This window comes from Orbicella faveolata, unplaced genomic scaffold (assembly GCF_042242905.1).
Source record: "Orbicella faveolata isolate gen_17 unplaced genomic scaffold, um_ofav_v1 contig_15, whole genome shotgun sequence".
NCBI lineage: Eukaryota > Metazoa > Cnidaria > Anthozoa > Scleractinia > Merulinidae > Orbicella > Orbicella faveolata.
The window spans coordinates 10,376,328-10,397,718 of NW_028301542.1; the positions used below are offsets into that span (position 1 = coordinate 10,376,328).

General features: G+C 39.6%; 1 protein-coding gene and 1 long non-coding RNA gene across 2 annotated transcripts in view; one reads left to right on the top strand and one right to left on the bottom strand.

Moving 5' to 3' along the window:
• The window catches only part of LOC110051317 (dynein axonemal heavy chain 7-like), a 72,306-nt gene that overhangs the window by 40,971 nt on the left and 9,944 nt on the right, over nucleotides 1-21,391 (top strand). The window contains exons 30-69 of the mRNA XM_089288381.1: nucleotides 205-311; nucleotides 1,621-1,819; nucleotides 2,123-2,263; nucleotides 2,355-2,511; nucleotides 2,770-2,825; nucleotides 3,352-3,461; nucleotides 3,735-3,903; nucleotides 4,358-4,460; nucleotides 4,576-4,703; nucleotides 4,797-4,880; nucleotides 5,014-5,142; nucleotides 5,712-5,810; nucleotides 5,885-6,019; nucleotides 6,426-6,689; nucleotides 6,909-6,998; nucleotides 7,147-7,239; nucleotides 7,471-7,650; nucleotides 7,941-8,072; nucleotides 8,158-8,253; nucleotides 8,459-8,584; nucleotides 8,711-8,770; nucleotides 8,954-9,091; nucleotides 9,387-9,539; nucleotides 9,884-9,981; nucleotides 10,138-10,335; nucleotides 10,487-10,703; nucleotides 11,256-11,572; nucleotides 11,644-11,785; nucleotides 11,886-11,999; nucleotides 12,079-12,197; nucleotides 13,040-13,220; nucleotides 15,136-15,365; nucleotides 15,452-15,518; nucleotides 15,591-15,713; nucleotides 15,880-16,020; nucleotides 16,137-16,254; nucleotides 16,488-16,716; nucleotides 19,692-19,764; nucleotides 20,113-20,220; nucleotides 20,304-20,374. Coding sequence (XP_089144507.1) covers nucleotides 205-311; nucleotides 1,621-1,819; nucleotides 2,123-2,263; nucleotides 2,355-2,511; nucleotides 2,770-2,825; nucleotides 3,352-3,461; nucleotides 3,735-3,903; nucleotides 4,358-4,460; nucleotides 4,576-4,703; nucleotides 4,797-4,880; nucleotides 5,014-5,142; nucleotides 5,712-5,810; nucleotides 5,885-6,019; nucleotides 6,426-6,689; nucleotides 6,909-6,998; nucleotides 7,147-7,239; nucleotides 7,471-7,650; nucleotides 7,941-8,072; nucleotides 8,158-8,253; nucleotides 8,459-8,584; nucleotides 8,711-8,770; nucleotides 8,954-9,091; nucleotides 9,387-9,539; nucleotides 9,884-9,981; nucleotides 10,138-10,335; nucleotides 10,487-10,703; nucleotides 11,256-11,572; nucleotides 11,644-11,785; nucleotides 11,886-11,999; nucleotides 12,079-12,197; nucleotides 13,040-13,220; nucleotides 15,136-15,365; nucleotides 15,452-15,518; nucleotides 15,591-15,713; nucleotides 15,880-16,020; nucleotides 16,137-16,254; nucleotides 16,488-16,716; nucleotides 19,692-19,764; nucleotides 20,113-20,220; nucleotides 20,304-20,374 — 5,495 coding nt within the window. The remainder of the gene's footprint in view (nucleotides 1-204; nucleotides 312-1,620; nucleotides 1,820-2,122; nucleotides 2,264-2,354; nucleotides 2,512-2,769; nucleotides 2,826-3,351; nucleotides 3,462-3,734; nucleotides 3,904-4,357; nucleotides 4,461-4,575; nucleotides 4,704-4,796; nucleotides 4,881-5,013; nucleotides 5,143-5,711; nucleotides 5,811-5,884; nucleotides 6,020-6,425; nucleotides 6,690-6,908; nucleotides 6,999-7,146; nucleotides 7,240-7,470; nucleotides 7,651-7,940; nucleotides 8,073-8,157; nucleotides 8,254-8,458; nucleotides 8,585-8,710; nucleotides 8,771-8,953; nucleotides 9,092-9,386; nucleotides 9,540-9,883; nucleotides 9,982-10,137; nucleotides 10,336-10,486; nucleotides 10,704-11,255; nucleotides 11,573-11,643; nucleotides 11,786-11,885; nucleotides 12,000-12,078; nucleotides 12,198-13,039; nucleotides 13,221-15,135; nucleotides 15,366-15,451; nucleotides 15,519-15,590; nucleotides 15,714-15,879; nucleotides 16,021-16,136; nucleotides 16,255-16,487; nucleotides 16,717-19,691; nucleotides 19,765-20,112; nucleotides 20,221-20,303; nucleotides 20,375-21,391) is intronic.
• Nucleotides 1-21,391, bottom strand: part of LOC149113489 (uncharacterized) — a 67,665-nt gene that overhangs the window by 14,418 nt on the left and 31,856 nt on the right. The window lies entirely within an intron of this gene.

The window sequence follows — 21,391 nt, forward strand, 5'->3', positions numbered from 1 at the left end:
AGCTCTGAAATTCACGCATCTTTGGCACATTACAATACATTACGAGACATTACCAGAACTGGTGGTGACTAACTTTCGGGTTATTTCATTCACCAGACTCATATTGTACTTTTCTTCTTTTTATATATTATAATTGTAAACCTGTAAAATGTACAAGAGTAAATAAAGTTATCATTATTAATGGAAAGCGACTCTCTTGTTTAGGGACTGAATGAATACCTGGAAAAGAAGAGACTTTACTTTCCACGGTTCTTCTTTCTGTCAAATGATGAGCTGTTGGAAATTCTTTCCGAAACAAAAGATCCAAAGAGGTTTGTATTGTGGTTCTTTGGCGCTATGTTCACTGTGATTATCACATTTCACCAAGTCTAGAAATGTGTTACTTAATTACAGAATTAACGACCAATAGTAAAAACGTTTCATGAAATTACAGGTATTGAGACAATTTCGAAATTGATGCTTGTCACAACCACCTTAACGAACAAAATGCCGATAGTCAGTTGACCAAAGAAAATGGACTAGACATCTCTAGACTGTTTGGTAACCCGCAACTACTTCGAACTCCGGGAACGAACTACGAACAACAGTGTACAGAAATCCGACCCATACCGAGAGATTGATTACTTGACGAATCATCCTACAACCCGACTTCACACAAAGCCACGTCTATCAAGACTTTAGCGAGAGTAGCACGACTAGTTTATGACGCACTCACAGCGGAAAGCTTATCTGACGAAAACAGATACCTTGAACATGATTTCACCTGAGCAACTGTAATGCTGACCACTCACCGACTTACTGAAACTGATAAAACGAACAGAACCGACTCCTGTTGCTACAGTGACTATACCTTACATTTACATTAAGGGCACTTCTGAGACCATCAAACAGCCCTACGACATCCATGTAGCCAACAAACCTATAGCCATCTTACAGCACTAAATGTACTGACCAACGTTAAAACAGGAACGAACACAACAACAGACAGGGAGTAGTTTACAAGATCAAATACTCCGACCGTCAGGCTCCTTAACACGAGACTGACAGAACACAAACGAGCGGCGAGAAATGGTGATGCCAACAATCACATAATGTGCTGAACATCATCAACTGACAAACCACAGAATTGACTGGGTTCTGTTCGATGCTAAACCCACAGTAGAAACTATTTCGAACGACTGACTCTGGAAGGCTGGTACACTAACTTAGAACAAGCGCCTCTTAACAGATGTCAACAACTACCGGCACCTTACAAAAGACTTATTTAGGACAAAAACAAAACCGACAAACTGACCTCAGACTGACTTAATTTGACTAACAAATTAGACAGAACAAAACTTACTAGAATCCACCAATGACTGTTAACAAGGGTTTCAGCCAATTTCATCATGGCTAAACAGACCAATCAGTTTGAACAGACCAGACTTACAACATCAGCGACTGACAAACACTATTTACTTGACTCTGAAGATGACTTCTGCTCAGGTTGTCGAAACGTCAGTCACCAACAACAGTTCTTTTCAGAGCTACACTCACCCAGATAATCACACTATACTACAGCAAACTAAACTACTGTATATTACTTTGACAAAACAAACATTCGTTCAATTATTTTTCTAGAGTACAACCTCATCTAAAGAAGTGCTTTGAAGGAATTGCATCACTGGAATTCACAGACACACTAGACATCACCCACATGAAGAGTTCTGAGGGTGAAGTTGTACCCCTCAAAGACACAATTTCTACATCAAAGGCTAGAGGACAAGTAGAAAAGTGGCTACTGGAGCTACAAGAAGACATGATTGCTAGTATTAGAAAGGTTCGTATCGGGGAGAATATCAGTAAAATTCTATGCCCAGCTCTTTGGAGGAGGTAATGATATGAACTTAAACCAGCTATTATGCCTGTACTAGTTGCAATTGGAGTTGATTAAAGTAAGTAAACTTGCCTATTCACTAACATAACAATTGGTATGTAAGTACACAAAATTTTAAATCCTGGACAGAATATGCCAGATTTGTCATCTCCAGTAAACGTTTTACTTATTGACTCATAAAGTGGGGGCATATCGCTCTGACACTATAAGGAGTGGCTCAATTATTTATGTGAAAATACTTTTTAGGTCATCATGGAAGCAACAGAAGCGTATGAGAAGACAGAGCGAGTTAAGTGGGTGAGAGATTGGCCGGGTCAGACAATTCTTTGTGTTTCGCAGCTGTATTGGACCCTGGAAATACATAAAGCAATCAAAGGAGGAGCCAAGGTACTGCAAGATGATGATGTTTTAAAATTGTTTTGCTAACAGGATTATATAATAGAAATTCCTCATGATTAAAGGATGGTTGTTGTTTCAGGCCTTGAATGATTACCTACAGCTCAACAACAGCCAGATTGATGACATTGTGGCTCTTGTACGTGGTAAACTGTCAAAACAGAACAGAGCTACTCTAGGAGCCTTAGTAGTACTGGATGTACATGCTAGAGATGTGCTAGCTAAACTCTGTGAACTAGGTGAGGTTTTACATGTAATCAGCGTTAACTGAGCAGGAGGTTTACAACTCACACTGAACTCAATTGATAAGTACTCAGGTTTAGTGTGACTGTTTTGACCTTCAAGAATGATCGTAGTCAAGTAATACAACGAGGAATTATTTCTTTTCTACACTGTTTCAAGCCTGTCTCCTCGAACAGACATGTGATAGCTAGGCGTATTAAATTATCACCTGAGTTCGATGGATAAGTGGTGCATTTGTTTTGATTGCGCTGTAGGTGTCCAAAGAGAAGACGATTTTGAGTGGTTGGCACAGCTAAGATACTACATAGAGGTATGTTACTGAATAATTATCGCTCTTGTGCTAACCAATGTCTGACTTAGCTTTCATAGACACTGTCATGGGATAACTGATGTAGTCATTGTATGCTCAGAGCGACCTGTGTACATTTAAATCACGCTGTCAATAAGTTTGAAGTAGGTAACTACTCTAGTGCAGCACTAAATAGAGAGCAGTAAGAGAGGCTCATATCAACTTCCACTAGAGGGCCAAGTTTTGAAAACTTCCGACATTACTGAATAGCTGGCCATTTATAACACAACACCCACCACAGCTTGAGTAGGTGCCAGGTCTGACTGAAAGCACTATGAATCAAGTAGAAGATTCCACTTGCAGACGACCAGTGCTTATTTATGAACTTGTCCATTCTTGCTTATTTCTCCGGCATAACTGTGTGGAATTCATAAACACAAATCGGTTTGAGTTGACATTTGTAGAAAGTCCTTCAGTGTAGATTGAAACGTTCTGCAGGAATTTCAAAAAATATTTTCTATATTCAAGTTATATTGTTGTTGTTCAGGAGGAGAACGTGATGACAAGAATGATTAGTGCCCAACTAGCTTATGGCTATGAATATCTCGGCAACTCAGGACGACTGGTTATCACTCCTCTCACGGACAGATGCTACAGGTAAGTATCTACCTATGATCTCGTTTGGACTTTTGTTTTCACAACTGTTACCTTTTTTCTGTCTGAATTACATCTCCACATATCGTGCAAATTGATGTTCACACGTTGTCTTCAAAACTTTTGAAACGCGTTGATCTGTAAGCTATGTGTATTGTTTAGTATTATCAGAAACAACGCATTGATTCAGTAAGTAAGTAACAGTGATTTCTAAATTGTTCAGAGGAACAACGTTATCTATGTTTAGCTAAATTGTTAAAATCCGTTTTGCTGCAGGACTCTGTTTGGAGCTCTACAGCTGCATTTGGGAGGTGCACCCGAGGGTCCTGCAGGAACAGGAAAGACTGAAACTACTAAGGATTTGGCCAAAGCTGTGGCTAAACAATGTGTTGTGTTTAACTGTTCTGATGGATTGGATTACATTGCACTTGGAAAGTTCTTCAAGGTGTGTGTAACACTGGTAACTCAGTCTCTTTACACTGTTTTGTAAAACAACATCAGCAACATTTTGCAACTGATATCATTCTTTTTCCCGAATTAGAAGAAAAATTTGATCTTTTTGAATCTTTAAAATGGAAAGAAGCAGGGAAGGAAGTGATACGTGAAGGGAGTAAACTGTAGGCAAAGTTGACGTAACTTGCACCAACCCTTTGCTTGTTTGTATTTCTTCATTTGTGCGCGCTTGCAGCAATTAGCCCGAATTTTCTGATATCAGACAAGCATAGACACTGCATTTTGATGGGGTAATATAACAAAGAAGTCATCGCACAAAGCCTCAAAAGTAGCCAAGGCCAGTCAGCCATCTAAGGGACATTAGGAGCGAACGTAGAAGCGACTGGCAGTTGTTCTGCTGCAGCCATCAGTTTTCAAGATTGTCACAATAACTATTTGATTGACAGGGTTTGGCATCATGTGGTGCATGGTCTTGCTTTGATGAATTCAACCGAATTGACCTGGAGGTGTTGTCTGTGGTTGCTCAGCAGATTCTAACCATTCAAATGGGTATGTTTACAGTCAGCTCTTAAATTGCTATTTTATTGAATCTTCTCGTCATTGTGACAAGGTGAAATACAGCTAGGGTGAACCTGTGGTACTATTTTCTATTTTTTAATGACAGGTATCAACTCAGGTTCAGACACTCTCTTGTTTGAAGGCACTGAACTGAAATTGGACCCCAGTTGTGCTACATTCATCACCATGAACCCAGGTTATGCTGGCAGATCTGAGTTACCTGATAACCTTAAGGTAATTTTTTCATTGACCTGTGGGACATGGTTATTTCTTATAATACCAATCCGCACTTTTATCTTATATAACATTATTTTTTTCTTCTTGTAGGCGTTGTTCCGAACAGTGGCTATGATGGTTCCGGATTATGCATTGATTGCGGAAATATCACTATACTCCTATGGTTTTGTGAATGTATGTAAACTACTGTGTATCATCTAATGTATAGAGATTTACTAAATTTAAAAGAACTAAATTTGTAGCTTTAGTTACTTTTGAGTAGCGTCCTATATGTTGAGTGGATTACTTATTTGATGTTTTTTGTCAGGCACGACCACTGGCTGTGAAAATTGTCACCACCTACACGCTGTGCTCTGAGCAGTTGTCATCTCAGCATCACTATGACTACGGCATGAGAGCTGTCAAGTCTGTTCTTACTGCTGCAGGAAACTTAAAGGTAATAGTTTATTTAACTATCAAAAATTGCGACAGAACATTGCTTAAGAGCATTCTAAGATTTAAAAAGCTAAAAAGTTGAATTAAAACTGAACTGACCTGGATGTGTTGTCTGTTTCCATCATTAAGTATTTATAGAACCTAATTTTTACACATTTTTAACTTGATAATGACGTTACGGAAACGTCGAAACGTCGTCGATTTTTACATCAACTTTTTAGCTTTTTAAATCTTAGAATGCTTTTAAGAAATGTTCTCTCCCAATTTTTTATAGTCAAATGTTTTTCTAAGTCACTTCTTTTCGTATAATAGTTTATTACACAAAATTTTCACAACAGCTCCATATTAGTGATTTTGAAAGACTGATACGTGGAGACACTTTTATCTTTTTTAACAACTTATTTGGTCAATATGCCGATGGTGGAAAGCGCGAAAATTTCGTGTAATATGCGAGGAGGGAATATTCGTAAGCATAGAAAAGCCAACAGTAAGCAGTTTAGTGTAAGTCTAATTACCAAGAAGTAAGAGCTGTATTTAGCTTGATTTTTTGCTTCTATTTTTCGTTTCTAGTTGAAATATCCGGAAGAAAATGAAGACATATTGATGTTGCGTTCCATCAACGATGTGAATTTACCCAAGTTCTTGGCTCATGATTTGCCACTGTTTGAAGTAAGCAATTCACTGATTGTCTTAATCATAACGTCATGCGGGATACTCACTGTATCTGTACTCACTCTTTCAAGGGAATCACTTCAGATTTGTTCCCTGGTGTTAAGCTGCCTAAACCTGATTACACCATTTTGACAAATGCTGTTCAAGAAAACTGCAAGGCATTGAACCTACAGATGGCAGATCAGTTCCTCACTAAGATAATACAGGTTAGTTTGATTGTTTGTCTGAGATGGTAGTTGTAAGGTGGCTCTGGCGATTTACTAATCAATTACCTTTTGTAAGTAATTTACTAACGAATTTGTAATATCGGGATTAACTGTATCATGACTTGTGGGTGAGACTGATCGATTGCTGTCAAACAGATCTGTGTAAGTCTGCTGACAAACCCTCTATAAGGAGATTAAACTACTGACAGTCTGACAGACGGGCTGGCTGCTGGCTTGCAGAAGTGATTCACTGATAGATTAATTGGCAGATTGGTTGACTGACGGACGGACCGACGGACCGATTGACCGACCGACTGACTGACTGACTGACCGACTGACCGTCAGACTGACTGAGTGTGTTTTTCAGCGAATTCACTTTTCATTTTCTTTTTTTCCAAAATGTCAGATCTATGAGATGATGATTGTGCGTCATGGTTTTATGATTGTTGGTGAGCCGTTTGGTGGCAAGACATGTGCTTACCGTGTGCTGGCTCGAGCTCTGAGTGATGTGGCGGAACAAGGCTTGATGGAAGAGAACAAAGTCCAGACTGTAATCATCAATCCCAAAGCCATCACTATGGGTCAGCTGTATGGACAGTTTGATCCAGTCTCTCATGAGTGGTCTGATGGAGTCTTGGCTGTCAATTACAGGGCGTTTGCTACTTCAACTGTAAGTACAGATATGTATTATTGGTATTGGTCATGTTATAGAAATGTACTGATGATCTAGTAACTAAGCATTCTGTTGATAATGTGAAGGCTTGCCTGAACAGTAAGTACCGTAAATACATATTGTCTCCTATATAAGATAATTCCAAATGCATTGTTAATAACTTATAGAATAATTTATCTGAACTGTTGTTAACAGAGTTGTTGTTCGTCTTCACAGACTCCAGACCGTAAGTGGCTGATCTTTGATGGGCCTGTTGACGCTGTTTGGATAGAAAACATGAACACTGTGCTGGACGATAACAAAAAGGTATCTAGTATAACTTTAATCTCATTCATATTATATCATCCAGTGTTTTTTGGCTTAGATATATTCTCCATGTCTTTAAATTTCGGATTGTTCACCAGCTTATCTGCCGAGATGTACCAGTGCTCACAGAGGTGACTTTGTTTTTCAGCTTTGCCTAAACAGTGGAGAAATAATCCAGCTTGCTCCAACTACTAACTTGATATTTGAGCCAATGGATTTGGAGGTTGCTTCGCCAGCTACTGTAAGTAGACATTTTATATGATGTGTTCGTGCAGACCTTAAGGCCAGTACATTCTTAAGAATCAGGAGATGAAGAACATTGATTAAATGACCAGAAGAAATTGCAAGAGTTAGTTGGAAGGTTATTGTGAACCTAAAGGAACGTTTGCACAGGTGCTCCAACAAAACTTGTAAAGAACACAGAGTTCTTAACCATCATGATATTGATAGAGTTGTTGTTTATCTGGTGCAGGTGAGCCGTTGTGGTATGATTTACATGGAGCCTCACATGCTAGGATGGAAGCCGCTGCTTGTGTCATGGCTCAGCACTCTTCCCAAGACATTGAATGAGGAGAACTTGGAACTCATTAAAGATTTGTTCGACAGGATGGAGGAGGCGCTGCTGCAGTTTGTTCGAAAAGGAGGATTCAAGGTAATGTGTTGTCACTCTTGTCATCATGTTTACTTACTCCGAGTACTTAGTCACTAAATGTCCCAACATCCACAATGATCCACTTGGACTCAACTTTGAAGGCAAGTTTTTATGGAGAAAATGAAATGAACGGCCTGTTTTGAAGTCAGTGGATTTTTATTTACAAGAGACCTCTTCTTTGTGTACGTAACTTTACTAATCTACTGTAAGAAAAAGACCTACTGTTAACAGAAATACTTGCTGAATATATGACCCATGTGTGTGTTTTTATATGTATGTGTGCTTTGTAGGAATTGTCTCCGACAACAGACAGTAACATGGTGAAATCACACATGAATTTGATGGATACCATGATGGATGAGTTCCATGACGAACAGAAGTTTAAAGAGCTCAATGAAAGAGAAGTTGCCGCTTGGCTTGAGGTATTCATCAGTAGTGTTTCATTTTTATAATTTCTTGAATTTTTTTTTCATGTTTTTTTTTGTTTTTTTTTTGCCTTACTTTCAGTGTATCTACCTCTTCTCGTGTGTGTGGTCTCTGGGTGCTTCAATTGATGCTCGTGGAAGGAAAGATTTTGACAAAGTACTGAGAGAAATTGTAGAGGTAAATAGGCTTAACGTATTTTCGAAAAATAATTGGGCACTGCTCAGACAGTGATGTGCACCGTACTTTTGCATTCAAGAAGTTCTTTCTTAATTTTGACATCTTTTTGACAACTTTCTGATAGGTTATGTAAAATTTAAAGGAGGAATGAACCTTTTTCACAGAAATTATAGTTGTTAAGTGTTATATGTATGTTCTCTTGCAGGGTCCCCTGTCACTGGAAAGTAAGAGCAAGTATCACATCTTGGAGATAGTGGATCCCCCACCACGCCCTTTTCTCTGCCCCTTTCCTAGCAAGGGAACGGTCTATGATTACCGCTTCATCAAAGAGGTCACTTGCACTACTTATCCTTTGTACAATGTGATATGTTGTGTCCACCATTTTGTGTTGTTTGTTTTCTAACCATATCTTGTTTGGGTTGTAAGTATTGGACTAATGTATGATTTGCATCTCCAGGGCATGGGCAAGTGGGAACTATGGACTGAGGAAATCAAGGATGCTCCTCCCATTCCCAAGGTATTGCATTTAAAATTATCCTCACAGCTCTTTATGTATTTTTTTCCATTTTCCTTCTATATTTCCAAGATTGATCAGTTTCTCGAGTTGCGTGACCTCCCACTTGAATTTGTGATAACAACGAAGTTAAAGAGAAGTTACGACTTCATCACAATGTTGATATAAGCTGATTATACTCTGCAGGAAATGGCATTCAATGAGATCATAGTACCAACTGTGGATACTGTGCGCTATACCTTCCTCATGGAGCAGCTTGTGTCTCATCAGAAGTCTTGCCTGTTTGTTGGGCCCACAGGAACTGGCAAATCTGTCTATATCACGGTCTGTACTGCTCCTCTCTCACTCGTTATTCATAGCTCTCATTGACAAAGTGATGATATCCTTTCCATGCTGTATGAATGTGTGCGTACAGTAGAGAGTTGTTTAAATAGTTCTTTTTCTTGTGGACTGTCTACAGACGTCACGACGTAGTAGCAAGAGATGATAAACTGCTTCCAACTAATATTGAATATGCAAAGTGTCTCGATCACGACATTGGATATACTGTTTAATCTGTGCCGATGCAATGTGACTCAGTTTGTTTGTTTGTTTGTTTTTTTAATTTTTTTTTCAACAGAACTTTCTCTTGAAGAACCTGTCAGACACTTACAAGCCATTATTGATCAATTTCTCAGCCCAAACCACAGCTAAACAAACTCAAGACATCATTATGTCTAAATTAGACAAGAGACGTAAAGGAGTGTTTGGCCCTCCCCTGGGCAAGAAAACGGTGCGTATTCAATTCACCTCTCTGTCTCGGCTTTAGATCCTAGTATTTACATTAGCAGCGGAATAAACATCTGTTACTTAGATCGGCAAATATAAATTATATACTTTCACTTTATCCTTTTGCGACATCCCTCTGTCACAATAATTAAGGTGTCAATGCTACAATGGTTTTCTTTGTTCTGATGGAGGCGGCATGGTCTGGTGGTTTTGACGCTGGATTTGTTCAATTTACAATATTTGTTTCTTCATTTGTAGTGTCACCAATTAGCTCAACGGTGCTTAATACCATGACACCTACAGTGATTTATTTTTTATTTTATTAAATATTTGATGGTGCAATTTTAGGTTGTGTTTGTTGACGACTTGAACATGCCGGCTCGAGAGGTGTATGGCGCCCAGCCTCCAATTGAACTGTTACGTCAGTGGATGGATCACTGGAACTGGTAATTAGCCCTCATTACCTTTGACTTACAATCTGATTTGGCTTCTCGCTATTTTCGTATTTCTTCTGGGGTCTTCTTTGTTGTCGACATGAGATGTAAGAAGTTGTTATTTAGTCCATGTTTGACGTCTTGAGAATTCCTGTTATGACATTGCAGGTACGACCTTAAAGACACTTCTCCTATCCATCTGGTGGACATTCAGATGATAGGAGCCATGGGTCCCCCAGGCGGAGGTCGTAATCCTGTTACACCTCGCTTCCTACGTCACTTCAACACGATCAGTATCACCACGTTTGATGATACAACCATGACTAAAATATTCGGCAGGATCATGGAATGGCATCTTACCACAAGGTGATTGTATACATCACTTATGAAATATATCCGTTATCATAATTATTTTTTATTTTTTATTTTTAAAGAAACAGAAACTTGTATTTACACTGAAAACATTTCTGCAGTGTAGCTCCTTTAGTGAAGGTTTTCTGTGCATATAATATTTCAGGGGGTTTTCTAAAGAATATATCGCTGTGGGTGAGATGCTGGTTAGCAGCACTTTAGAAGTGTACAAGAATGCCATGACGAATCTGCTGCCCACTCCAGCCAAGTCACATTACTTGTTCAACTTAAGAGACTTTGCTCGAGTCATTCAAGGCACTCTTCTCTCCACTCCTGACATCACTGAAGATCCTGATAACCTCAAACGACTCTGGTGCCACGAGGTAGGTGATTTAGCCACTCAGTAGCACAGCATATGGCTAGATCAGGGGAAAATTAACAACTTTTTAAAGTATTACGAGGTTTCTTTTAAGGTCTACCATTTTAATTAATCGCATAGCCTATCATTTGTTTAATGTTCCTTCAAATAACATCCATCCCTGGAATAATACTTCCTGCAATATTGGTTCCCTTTTCAAAGATATTTTAGAAATATTTTAGCATGAGGCAAACCTCAGAAATTAAACTTTGGCGTTCTGTCTTGAGAAGTTGGTACACTTAAGTAATGGTATTTGTATTTGTTATGAAGACTGAGGAGATTTTTCTATTTTTGAGTGGAAGAAACCAAAACAAGGTCATTGTTAAACTGCCTTTCCCCTTAGATCCTCTTTCCTTTGTGATGGAAGGTGCATATCTTTCCCTCAACTTCAGATCGGTTAATTGCTGTATTTGGTGTGGTTGACCTAATTGGGCTTTGGTTATAAAAATATGATGGCACTTTTATCATTAAACAAATTGGGGTGAATAATAAAACTGATGGGCCCATTTGTGTTTAGGTTTACCGTGTGTATTATGACCGGCTGGTAGATGACAGTGACAGGCAGTGGCTCTTCAACTTCTTGCGTGAGATGTGTAAACCTCACCTTGGTGTTGAATTTGACAAGCTTTTTGAACGACTTGATTCCAACAACGACGGCCGAGTGGAGGAGGACGACTTACGAAGTCTGATCTACTGTGACTTCACTGACCCTAAGGCGGATCCTAAGCCTTACGTGGAGGTCAAGGACTTGGACAAGTTACGTTCTGTGGTGGAGACGTACCTAGATGAATTCAACAACATGAGCAAGAAACCCATGAATTTGGTGTTGTTCAGGTAAGGGAGGAGAGTTTAGCCTGTGTTATCGGCCTGGCTGTAGTAATAACCATGCTGTCTATCTCTTGTAGGTTTGCTATTGAGCATGTGTCTAGGATTTCCCGCGTGATCAAACAGCCTCGTGGTCACTGTCTCTTGGTGGGCGTTGGCGGCAGTGGAAGACAGAGTTTGACCAGACTAGCTGCGCACATGGCAGATTATGACCTGTTTCAGGTAACGATTTGTGTGCTTTGCTTGCTGCAGGATTTTTCACGATAATTGTGTTTTTCAATTATCGCGTTTTAACGGTATATATACCTTTCCTGTGTGTCAGGTTGAAATTGGCAAAGGATACACTTCAAATGAGTGGCGTGAAGACTTGAAAGCGATTCTGAGAAAGACGGCTGAAGGCGAAATGAATGGGGTGTTCCTGTTTACTGACACTCAGGTTAGACTGACTATGGTTGCTGCTAACCGTTTTTAGACGTTTCACAACTGACTTACCATGTTGCTATGTTGCCTCATAGATTAAAGAGGAATCGTTTTTGGAAGATGTAAACAACTTATTGAATGCTGGTGAAGTACCCAACTTATTTCCTTTGGATGAGAAACAAGAGATTTGTGAAAAGATGAGAGTATTCGACAGGTACGATGTTGCACTGGTAACACAAATTGAACGTTAGCCAGCTATTACTGGAATTCTTATTTATTACATTCCGTGCAGATTCATAGAGCCAGCTCCCAGTTGGTTTGTTAGCTCAGTTGGTAGAACACTGCTACGGTATCGCAGAGTTCATGGGTTCGAATCCCGTTCAAGCCTGATTTATTTTCAGGCTTTAATTTCACAGCTGCTTAAGTTTTGTATATAACTGCGATGATCAATCATGTCTTCATATATTTCTACACCGTTCAAATAAATGATCTTTCTTATATTCACTTGTATTTGGCTTTGTTGTCACCTTTTATCTATCACACTTGCTAGAGTGCGAAAGTTGGACAAAAATCAATATTGGAAAATGAGGAAAGGGAACAAAAGTACAATACATCAAAGTCCCACTGACTAGCTTTCATTTGAGTGTCCAGACACTAAGGTTTCAGCCGCAGACTTTAAAGTTAGAATTATCTTCAGCATCTCACGTGAAAGTATTGCCCAACAGCTTTCAACTGAATGGTAGCAAGCCTAGGATGTATTTCATTCTTTACGTGCTTAAAGTTAGAAGCGCCTTCTACAACACACTAAACAGCACCACATGAAAGTAATACTCAATAGCTTTCATTTCATTGGCTACACATGACGATTTCATTTAAACTTTTGAACCATGGTAACGCTAGGACTGGAATCTACCTTAAAGGCAAATATTCTTAACATAATATCACCACTAAGGTGAAGCTTAGATCAAGCAAGAAATTCTTGGGGCTAATATAAAAAGAAGCAAAAGAGAATGAGCAATGTCAACTGAGATTCTGGTATTAATTTTGTTCTTGAAGGCAACGCGACAAGTCAAAACAGACAGATGGGTCGCCAGTAGCGCTGTTCAACTACTTTGTAGATCGAGTCAGAGACCAGCTGCATATTGTGCTTGCAATGAGCCCAATTGGTGACGCGTTCCGTAACAGGCTCAGAAAGTTTCCTTCATTAGTCAACTGTTGTACCATTGACTGGTTCCAGGTAATAAACACACACTTCATAGTTTAACAAGTAGCCAACTCCCTGGAATTTTAACCAGAGTTTGAAATTTGTTTTGTTTTTCACGTCCTCATATTAACTGTTGTTAATTCCCCTCAAAGCTAATCCTATCCGTTACTTGTTTAAATGATAATAAATGCAAGAAACGTTCTGTTGAGATCAGACGCAAACATGATGAGCTCTGACGAGTTTCCTGTCGCGCAAGGAATCTAAGAACAGTCCTGACCATAGGAGCTTCGCATTGACGACAACTTTGTCCATACTTGTAATTCATTTCCATCCCAACCATCTTAGTCAACTTCATATCGCAGTGCATGCCTTTTTGTCCCCCGGGGGGAGGGAAGTACTTCCAGAAAAATTTGGTGGGGGTGTGCGGCCCACTTCCCAAAACCCTTACCCTATTCTTGACCAAAATCTACGATTTTCCCTACCCTTTTATGACCCGACCAAAAATTCCGTACCCTATTTATGACCTGACCCTTTAATCAATACCCTGTTTCAGACCGGCCTTATAATTAGTTACCTGGTTCAGACCGATGTTGTAGGCAGTGTTACGGGCTTTTGTTGATCGTCTAATCGATAATAAATAATAAATAATAATAATAATAATAATAATAATAATAATAATAATAATAATAATAATAATAATAATAAAGTTTTTTGGGCGCATTTAAAAAAACTCAATGCGCTTACATTACCGTAAAAAATAAATTAGTTAAATCCTGTAAAATATTTCTAATAACAGTAATAAATAAAATAAATGAAATGATAATGATGAGAAAGTAGCTTCTTCTACAAAAAAATACCTACTTCAAGACTAGAGTGCAAAAACCATACCCTATTTAGGACCAAAGCGGCTGAAAAACCATACCCTTTGGGACGCACATACCTATATACTCCATATAAGGGAGTACCCTCCGCCCCGGGGGTCGGGGGGGGGGGGGGCGCTTTTTGCGTACTGCTCTGCCAAATCATGATTGTTGGATTTTCTATAATCTAAATATGTTTAAAGCTTCTCAAAGTATATGACCGAATCTCATACTTAAAACAGGCTATCAAAACATTCTTACAATTTCGTGGGACTTCCGCGCTACGGACTATGACGGCATTTTTACAAGATATACAGCCGCAACGGAACGACAGGAAAATATGCTATCCCAAACACTTTTAAGTGTTTTTAATATTAGTGAATTAGTAAATTAAAATTTACTAATAGCACCCATGTAACGCACGTAGCGATTGAAGTCTGGTAGTCTAATGGTTATTCCGCTGGAGTCTGGATCGAGCGGTCAGTGAATCGTGCTCAACGTCATCGTGTTGCGGTCGTTGACAATACACTTTACTCTCGCAGTGCCTCTCTCCACCAGGGTCAGGTTGTTCAAAAGTCGGTTAAGGCTAACCCAGGATTAAAAGTTAACCGAAGCATTAATTTCTGGAATAGAAATGTTTTTGACTACATATGTTTTGGGTAGTTTGAGATTAATCAAACTCAAAACTGAAAGGCAAACTATATACAAACAAACAGAAAACCTCACCGAAAGGTCAAAAATCTAAAATCAAATCTCTCGCCAATCATGGCTTAGTTTGATTAGGCATTGAACAAAGATACAAAGATAAAAGTGAATTGCTGGGGCAACGTGACATAATACTGATGCTCCAGGGAGAGTAGCAGTACTCCTAGCAAGTTCATGCTACAGAAACGGGAGAGGTGTGAGTCAGCTGGGCTTCAAAATGTTCTACAATATGGAAATATCGTTAATGAGTAGTTTTTTGTTTCGTCCATGCTTAAGTCCGTCCAGACATGTTCTCTTGAATGAAAGAATCTGCGTCTTGTAGACATAACTGCTGTATCTAAATCAGTGCAATTGAATCATTTTAATTCCTCTGTGTTTGCCAGTCATGGCCAGACGATGCACTCCAGGTGGTAGCCCAGCGATTTTTGGAGGACTTAGAAATAGAACCACAAGTGAGGAGTGGTTGTGTTCAGATGTGCAAGACATTTCACACTGGAACAAGACAGTTGTCCAAGTTGTTCGAGGATGAACTCAAAAGACACAATTACGTGACACCTACATCGTATCTGGAACTCATTTCAACTTTCAAGAGTCTGCTTAACTTGAAACAAGTGTAAGAACCTTCCACATCTTAATTCTCGTCTCTGTTACTGTTGAACTTTTAATTACCGCTTGATAACAAATTTATTTTCTTTTCAGAGATGTGATGAAAGCAAAGAAGAGATACGAGACTGGTCTGGAGAAGCTGCAGTCGGCTCAGTCACAGGTAACAACTGCATTGAGTTTTGCATGTTGCAATGTAAACATATTGATGGGCGATCTTCTTGTGATCTGTCAGGTATCAGCAATGCAGGCTGAATTGGAAGCTCTCCAGCCACAGCTCATACAAGCTGGCAAGGAAGTCGACGAGATCATGGTCATAATCGAGAAAGACTCGGTGGAGGTTGCCAAGAAAGAAAAGGTAAACAACAGTTAATGTCGCTGAAGGACACACGTAAACATCAAGAACATTATTAACTTTCTCCAAACATCTCCATAATTATTTAGGATGTACATTTTGCCTCCAATGTTGGCCTGTGAATTGTTTCAGGGGTTGTTGTCCCATTGTTTGTGTTTATCGTGTATAGGTGGTGAAAGCAGACGAGGCAGTCGCAAACAAGCAAGCTGCAGCAGCTCAAGCAATAAAAGATGAATGCGATAAGGACCTGGGTGAAGCCATTCCTATCCTGGAGGCTGCCCTCGCTGCTCTCAATACACTCACGCCAGCGGTAAGAGTCTACTGCTGCACCTTTCACTTCTGTTCTTATGCTGTTTGTTGATGCTGTCTCTGTAAGTAAAGGGGGTTTGATCGCTCTTCTGATAATTCAGTGTTGTTTCTCTGCAGGACATTACGGTGATGAAAACTATGAAGCAGCCTCCAGCTGGCGTCAAACTTGTCATGGAAGCTATTTGTATTTTGAAGGGCATCAAACCTGAAAGGATTCCGGATCCCTCGGGTTCAGGTAATATGAAGCTAGCTGGTACAAATACTATTGATCTCGAATCCCTTGGGTGCAGGTGGTAACCCGTACTATTCCTTTCGAATCCCTCGGGTCAGGTAATGCAGAAGCAATATCTACTTATGACTGTTGATTTTACTGTTGTATGTGCTGTTATCTTTTCTCACTTATTTGTAAGGCGTTGATGGGGAGGAAAAATAGGCGGCAACATGAACTGACGTTGGTTTTGTTTATAGGCAAGAAAATCGAGGAGTTCTGGGGACCTTCAAAGAGATTGCTTGGTGACATGAACTTCTTAAAGTCTCTACAAAGCTATGACAAAGATAACATTCCACCAGCAATCATCAAGACAATCCGACAAAAATACACATCAAACCCGGAGTTTGATCCTGATAAGATTAAAACAGCATCCACTGCTGCTGAGGGCTTGTGCAAGTGGGTCGTCGCTATGGAATCGTACGACAAGTGAGTAACGCTACTCTCTACTTACACTGCGTGACAAATAAAACCCTGATTGGTGGGTCATCTTGAAAGCTTTAAGTCGTTTTATCCTTAACAACAGTACAACCACTTAAGCCATTGTACTTCAATTTGCTCAGTTGTTGTGAATAACTGTAGCAACTTAAGGTGGCCGAACACAGTTTTCAAGAGCCTATGCCTAATTCACCATTTCTTTTAAGCTATTTATGCTTTGGCGCCCGTTTTTTGCAAGAGTCAAGGTTAATCACAGAAAAGTTTATTCTCGCATTTTGGCTAAGGTTTGTGCTGTCGCCATGGCAACGGGGCTGGTTAAAAACAAGGCTTAAAAAATGGTTTTTGTTTATTTAAAAAAAATCCAGTCGTTAGATTTTTTTCATCATTTGCCCACTACGAATTGACTTTAAATCCCTTCTGTCAACACTGTTCTAATAAAATTTTGACATAGGCGATTTTCGTAATTCGCCGTAAATCGTTTTCACTGCATGTTCTGTATTATTAAAAATTCCCTATGTCAAAATTCAGATTTTTTGCGATAGATCATTCACGTGGTTTCTGAACTATTTTTTTGCCAAATTTCTTGAAATTCTAATGACTGGGTCGTCAGAAATCGGCAAGTTTCTGCAAAAGCAATCGGTCTCAATTTTTCGAGCAACTGCGCATGCGCTGCATTTAACTGGGTTCTTTCGGTGACAAAGAAAAAGCCGAGAATTGATGGGTTCTTTGCGTCGTTACCTTTTCTAACATATCTTTGTAATAAAAGACTAAAGCCATCAATAACGCACTGCGTTCAATAATGGAGAAAAATAGCACAGATAGTGCGGGTGTTGAGTAAATAAAATGATCGCTCTATTGACGGCATGTTTGTTTTTGCGCGCGCTCAATTGCATCAGCAAAAGCGCGCGCGAAAACTGTGTTCGGCCACCTTAAAATAGTGTTTAGTTTTCACTCTCATAAGTTATAATAATACAATCTATGTACTAAAACCCGAAACAACGACACGAAACCACCGAAACGACCGAAACGGGCGAAACGAAACCACCGCAACGAGCGAAACGAAACCACCGAAACAAGCGAAACGACCGGAACGAGTAAAATAGTAAGTAAATAAATAAAAAAGTTTTTAAAAAAGCCTTGATCTCTAGCATGTTACTATGGCAGCCGGATCTCGTACCCAGCTCCGCTCTTAAGCCACATGTATGACATCGTGACATCACAAACCTGAAAGGTGGATGAGCGCAAGCGTGTCGAGCAGGAAGACATCGAGAAAAAGGTAGGTATTTTCACATTCTGAATGATATTCTAGCTAAAACAAAAAATCTAATTTCAAAGAAAGGTTTTCTGGTCGTATCGTGGATTCTTAGACGGTGGTGAATCGAATGGTCTTTTCGAGAATGACTTTGCAGCATTCTTCGTGCGAACCAGAACTTTCTTTAATATATATCTCTAAAGAAAAAGGAGGGCGACTTGACAGGCTTTAATCATATTAACGTCAGGCCTTCGTGACTCTTGCAGTTCTCAAAGTAATTTCTTATTAGGCGCTTCAGCTCTTCACGGATACTCTTGAGATTGTGTTTCCGTACATCCTGGGCTCGGCGTTGTCGACTCGCCACTGCCTACGAATCCACGATACGACCAGGAAACCTTTCTTTGAAATTACATTTCTTGTTTCAGCTAGAATGCCATTCAAAATGTGAAAAATACTCACCTGTTTCTCGATGTCTTCGTGGTCGTCGTCGACACCCTTGCGCTCATCCATCTTTAAGGTTTGAGATGTAACGATGTCACACATGTGGATCTGGGTACGAGATCAGGCTGCCATAGTAACGTGTCAGAGATCAAGGCTTTTTTTTTTAACTTTTTTCATTTATTTACTTATTGTTTTACTCGTTTCGGTCGTTTCGGTGGTTTCGTTTCGCTCGTTTCTGTGGTTTCGTTTCGGTCGTTTCGGTGGTTTCGTTTCGCTCGTTTCTGTGGTTTCGTTTCGCTCGTTTCTGTGGTTTCGTTTCGCTCGTTTCTGTGGTTTCGTTTCGCTCGTTTCTGTGGTTTCGTTTCGCTCGTTTCTGTGGTTTCGTTTCGTTGCTTCGGGTTTTAGTACATGCCTTTTTATAGTGGTAGTATTCCTCACCATTCTGGACCATAGATCTTTGCTTTCTTGACTTAGCAAGACGCGAGGCTCTCCGGAACTCCGAGCGAACGTAGCCAAATTCTGGCTATTTTGGCCACACAGCGCATGCTTTGTCCAAAACCTAATAAGTGCTGCTGGATTTACAATGGACTCCCTTTGGGACTAACATGCATTGTTCAACCTTTTTTTTGTTTACATTATGAGTTGATGTTCACAAATTAAATTACTTTTCAAAAATGTTTTAAATTCGTCGAAATTTTCTCGAGCCTACGTATTTTGACACGGAATTCTAAAATTTTGGCTTTGCCATAATCATGTGGAATAAAAAGCTGAGTTCTTCCTAAATGCAGTCCCTTGTTTGAACAATTGCGCTTTTATTGTTTCAAAGGAAACAAATCAGTACAGACTATTTGGCTGAATTCCCATAGAGCTATTTGCGCCATCAGTCATGCGCAAAAGATAATAGCTGTTGTTCATCTTTGGCCACATTTTAACTCGTGAATTGAAGCGCATGCGCAATGGACGGGTTATTTAGTATGGTGACCAATGTAAGGTAGTGATATTTATAAAGTAGAGTTATTAAGCAGACATGTGTTCCTCTCCGAAAAAAAAAAAAATTCTTATACAGTTGTATAACTTACAAGCTTTGCTTACAGTGCAGCCCCGCAAGGTAAGTGGTTTGACGTTCTAATGCTTCCTCAGGACGTTTTTATTTCATGTTGAGTAGTAGTAGATTTGGTATTTGTCTTTAATGCGACTGGAAGTAGATTGAAAATATATAACTACGTCATAGCAGCAGTAGGGTCCTGACTGGACTTCTGTTTGTGGTGTCCAGGGTAGCGCGAGTTGTGGCTCCTAAGAAGGCGGCTCTCAAAGAAGCTGAAGCAGAGCTGGCTGTTGCCATGGAGGTGAGGAACTCCTTTATTGTATTCGATGATTTACAACTGAGTTGAGCTTGAGGTCAAAAAATCGTGAGTTTCCATTATGCTCTGAGTACCAGTCTCTACACATAACAAATGTTGAAGAATTATTCAATGAACCAAGACTCGATCCGAGAGGTGTAGCTACTCCATATGACTATGTTACATTTATTTACGCTGATAAACTAGCTTCCATTTTGTAAACTAGGAAAAGAGTTAAAGAATCATCCTTTCCTTTGAGAAGGCTCGTCACTTTACTGTGTTTTGACACCGTTTTTCAATGCTAAGCCACGCAGAATAAAGATATAACTGAACTGTTGATGCATTTCTTGGCAGAGTTTGAATAAGAAGCGTTCCGCTCTTCGCGAGGTTCAGGACAAGCTTTCTCGACTGCAAGAGAAGTACGAAGCTAATGTGAAGAAGAAGGCAGATCTTGAAAAACAAGTACGAGCGTATCATGAATTTTGTTAACGCAATATTTTATATCGCTCTTTTTCCTTCATTGTGTACTATCCCTTTGTTTATAGGTTGACCTTTGTACCAAAAAACTTGACCGCGCAGAGAAATTGATTGGTGGTCTTGGTGGAGAAAAAACAAGGTATATCTCCTTCATTTCTTCTCAGTGTTTTTCCTGTTCTCGAATTTGTCATAAAACTGCAGCAAAAATCGGCCTTTTTTGAAGAAAGGAGCATTATTAGCCACATCTCAACGGAAATAAATTAGGGACGAAGAGGACGGTGACGAGAACGTCACCAAACAAAAGGTTGAATGAGCAAAACAATGGCTGTGCACGTGCGTTATAAATCTTTGTACATTTCTTTGCCGTCCTCTACAAAACAGGAACGTGAAATGACCAAGTTCTGCGTAGTCTAAGGAACGCGAACGATGACGGTTAATTTGTCGTATTTTTATTAGAAACTGAACGCTGAGCAACGCTGTTATTACATAATTAGCCTGAGCAAGTTTTTAGAGCCATTGGCGTCCTGGGGCCTGTTTCTCGAAAGCCCCGGAAACTTTTCAGGCCCGCAAAGCCATTTTTAGTCAATCGGTATTTAAAGATAAAGAAGTGTATACACCTGAAACTTGTTGTATGTAGGGAACCTCTGTTCCTATTGAGAATATGTGCATAAAACAGTTCTGAAGTCATAAGGTTTGAGATTTTGCGACGGCTTTTCGGGTGCGAAAACTTTCGGGACCTTCGAGAAACGGGCCCCTGAACAGATCTGGACAATTGCGAATTTCGTTGGTAAAATATAAATTCATTTTTGAATAGACGTCGTCGTCGCAGTTGTCCGTTTCGTAAACGGTCGATACCAATTTCGCGACACTTAGAAACTTTTTAACTATCAACGAATTTTTCTCTACGAAATTAAAGAAAAAAGAAAAGTTGTAAGTAACCACCCAGTATCGAACCCGAAACCTCTGTTTCCTAACATCCCTCTTCTACCACTACACTACCAGGTTGATCCGCCAAATCTCCGCAGAATTTCATCATAAAACATGACTTTCTTAAATATTAATGATAGAGTTGCCCCAACCATCAAATAAAAGCTAACCGCAAGCAAACCAGTGTGAATATGAACAATCAAGCATTTGACGAATGCGTTTTACTCAA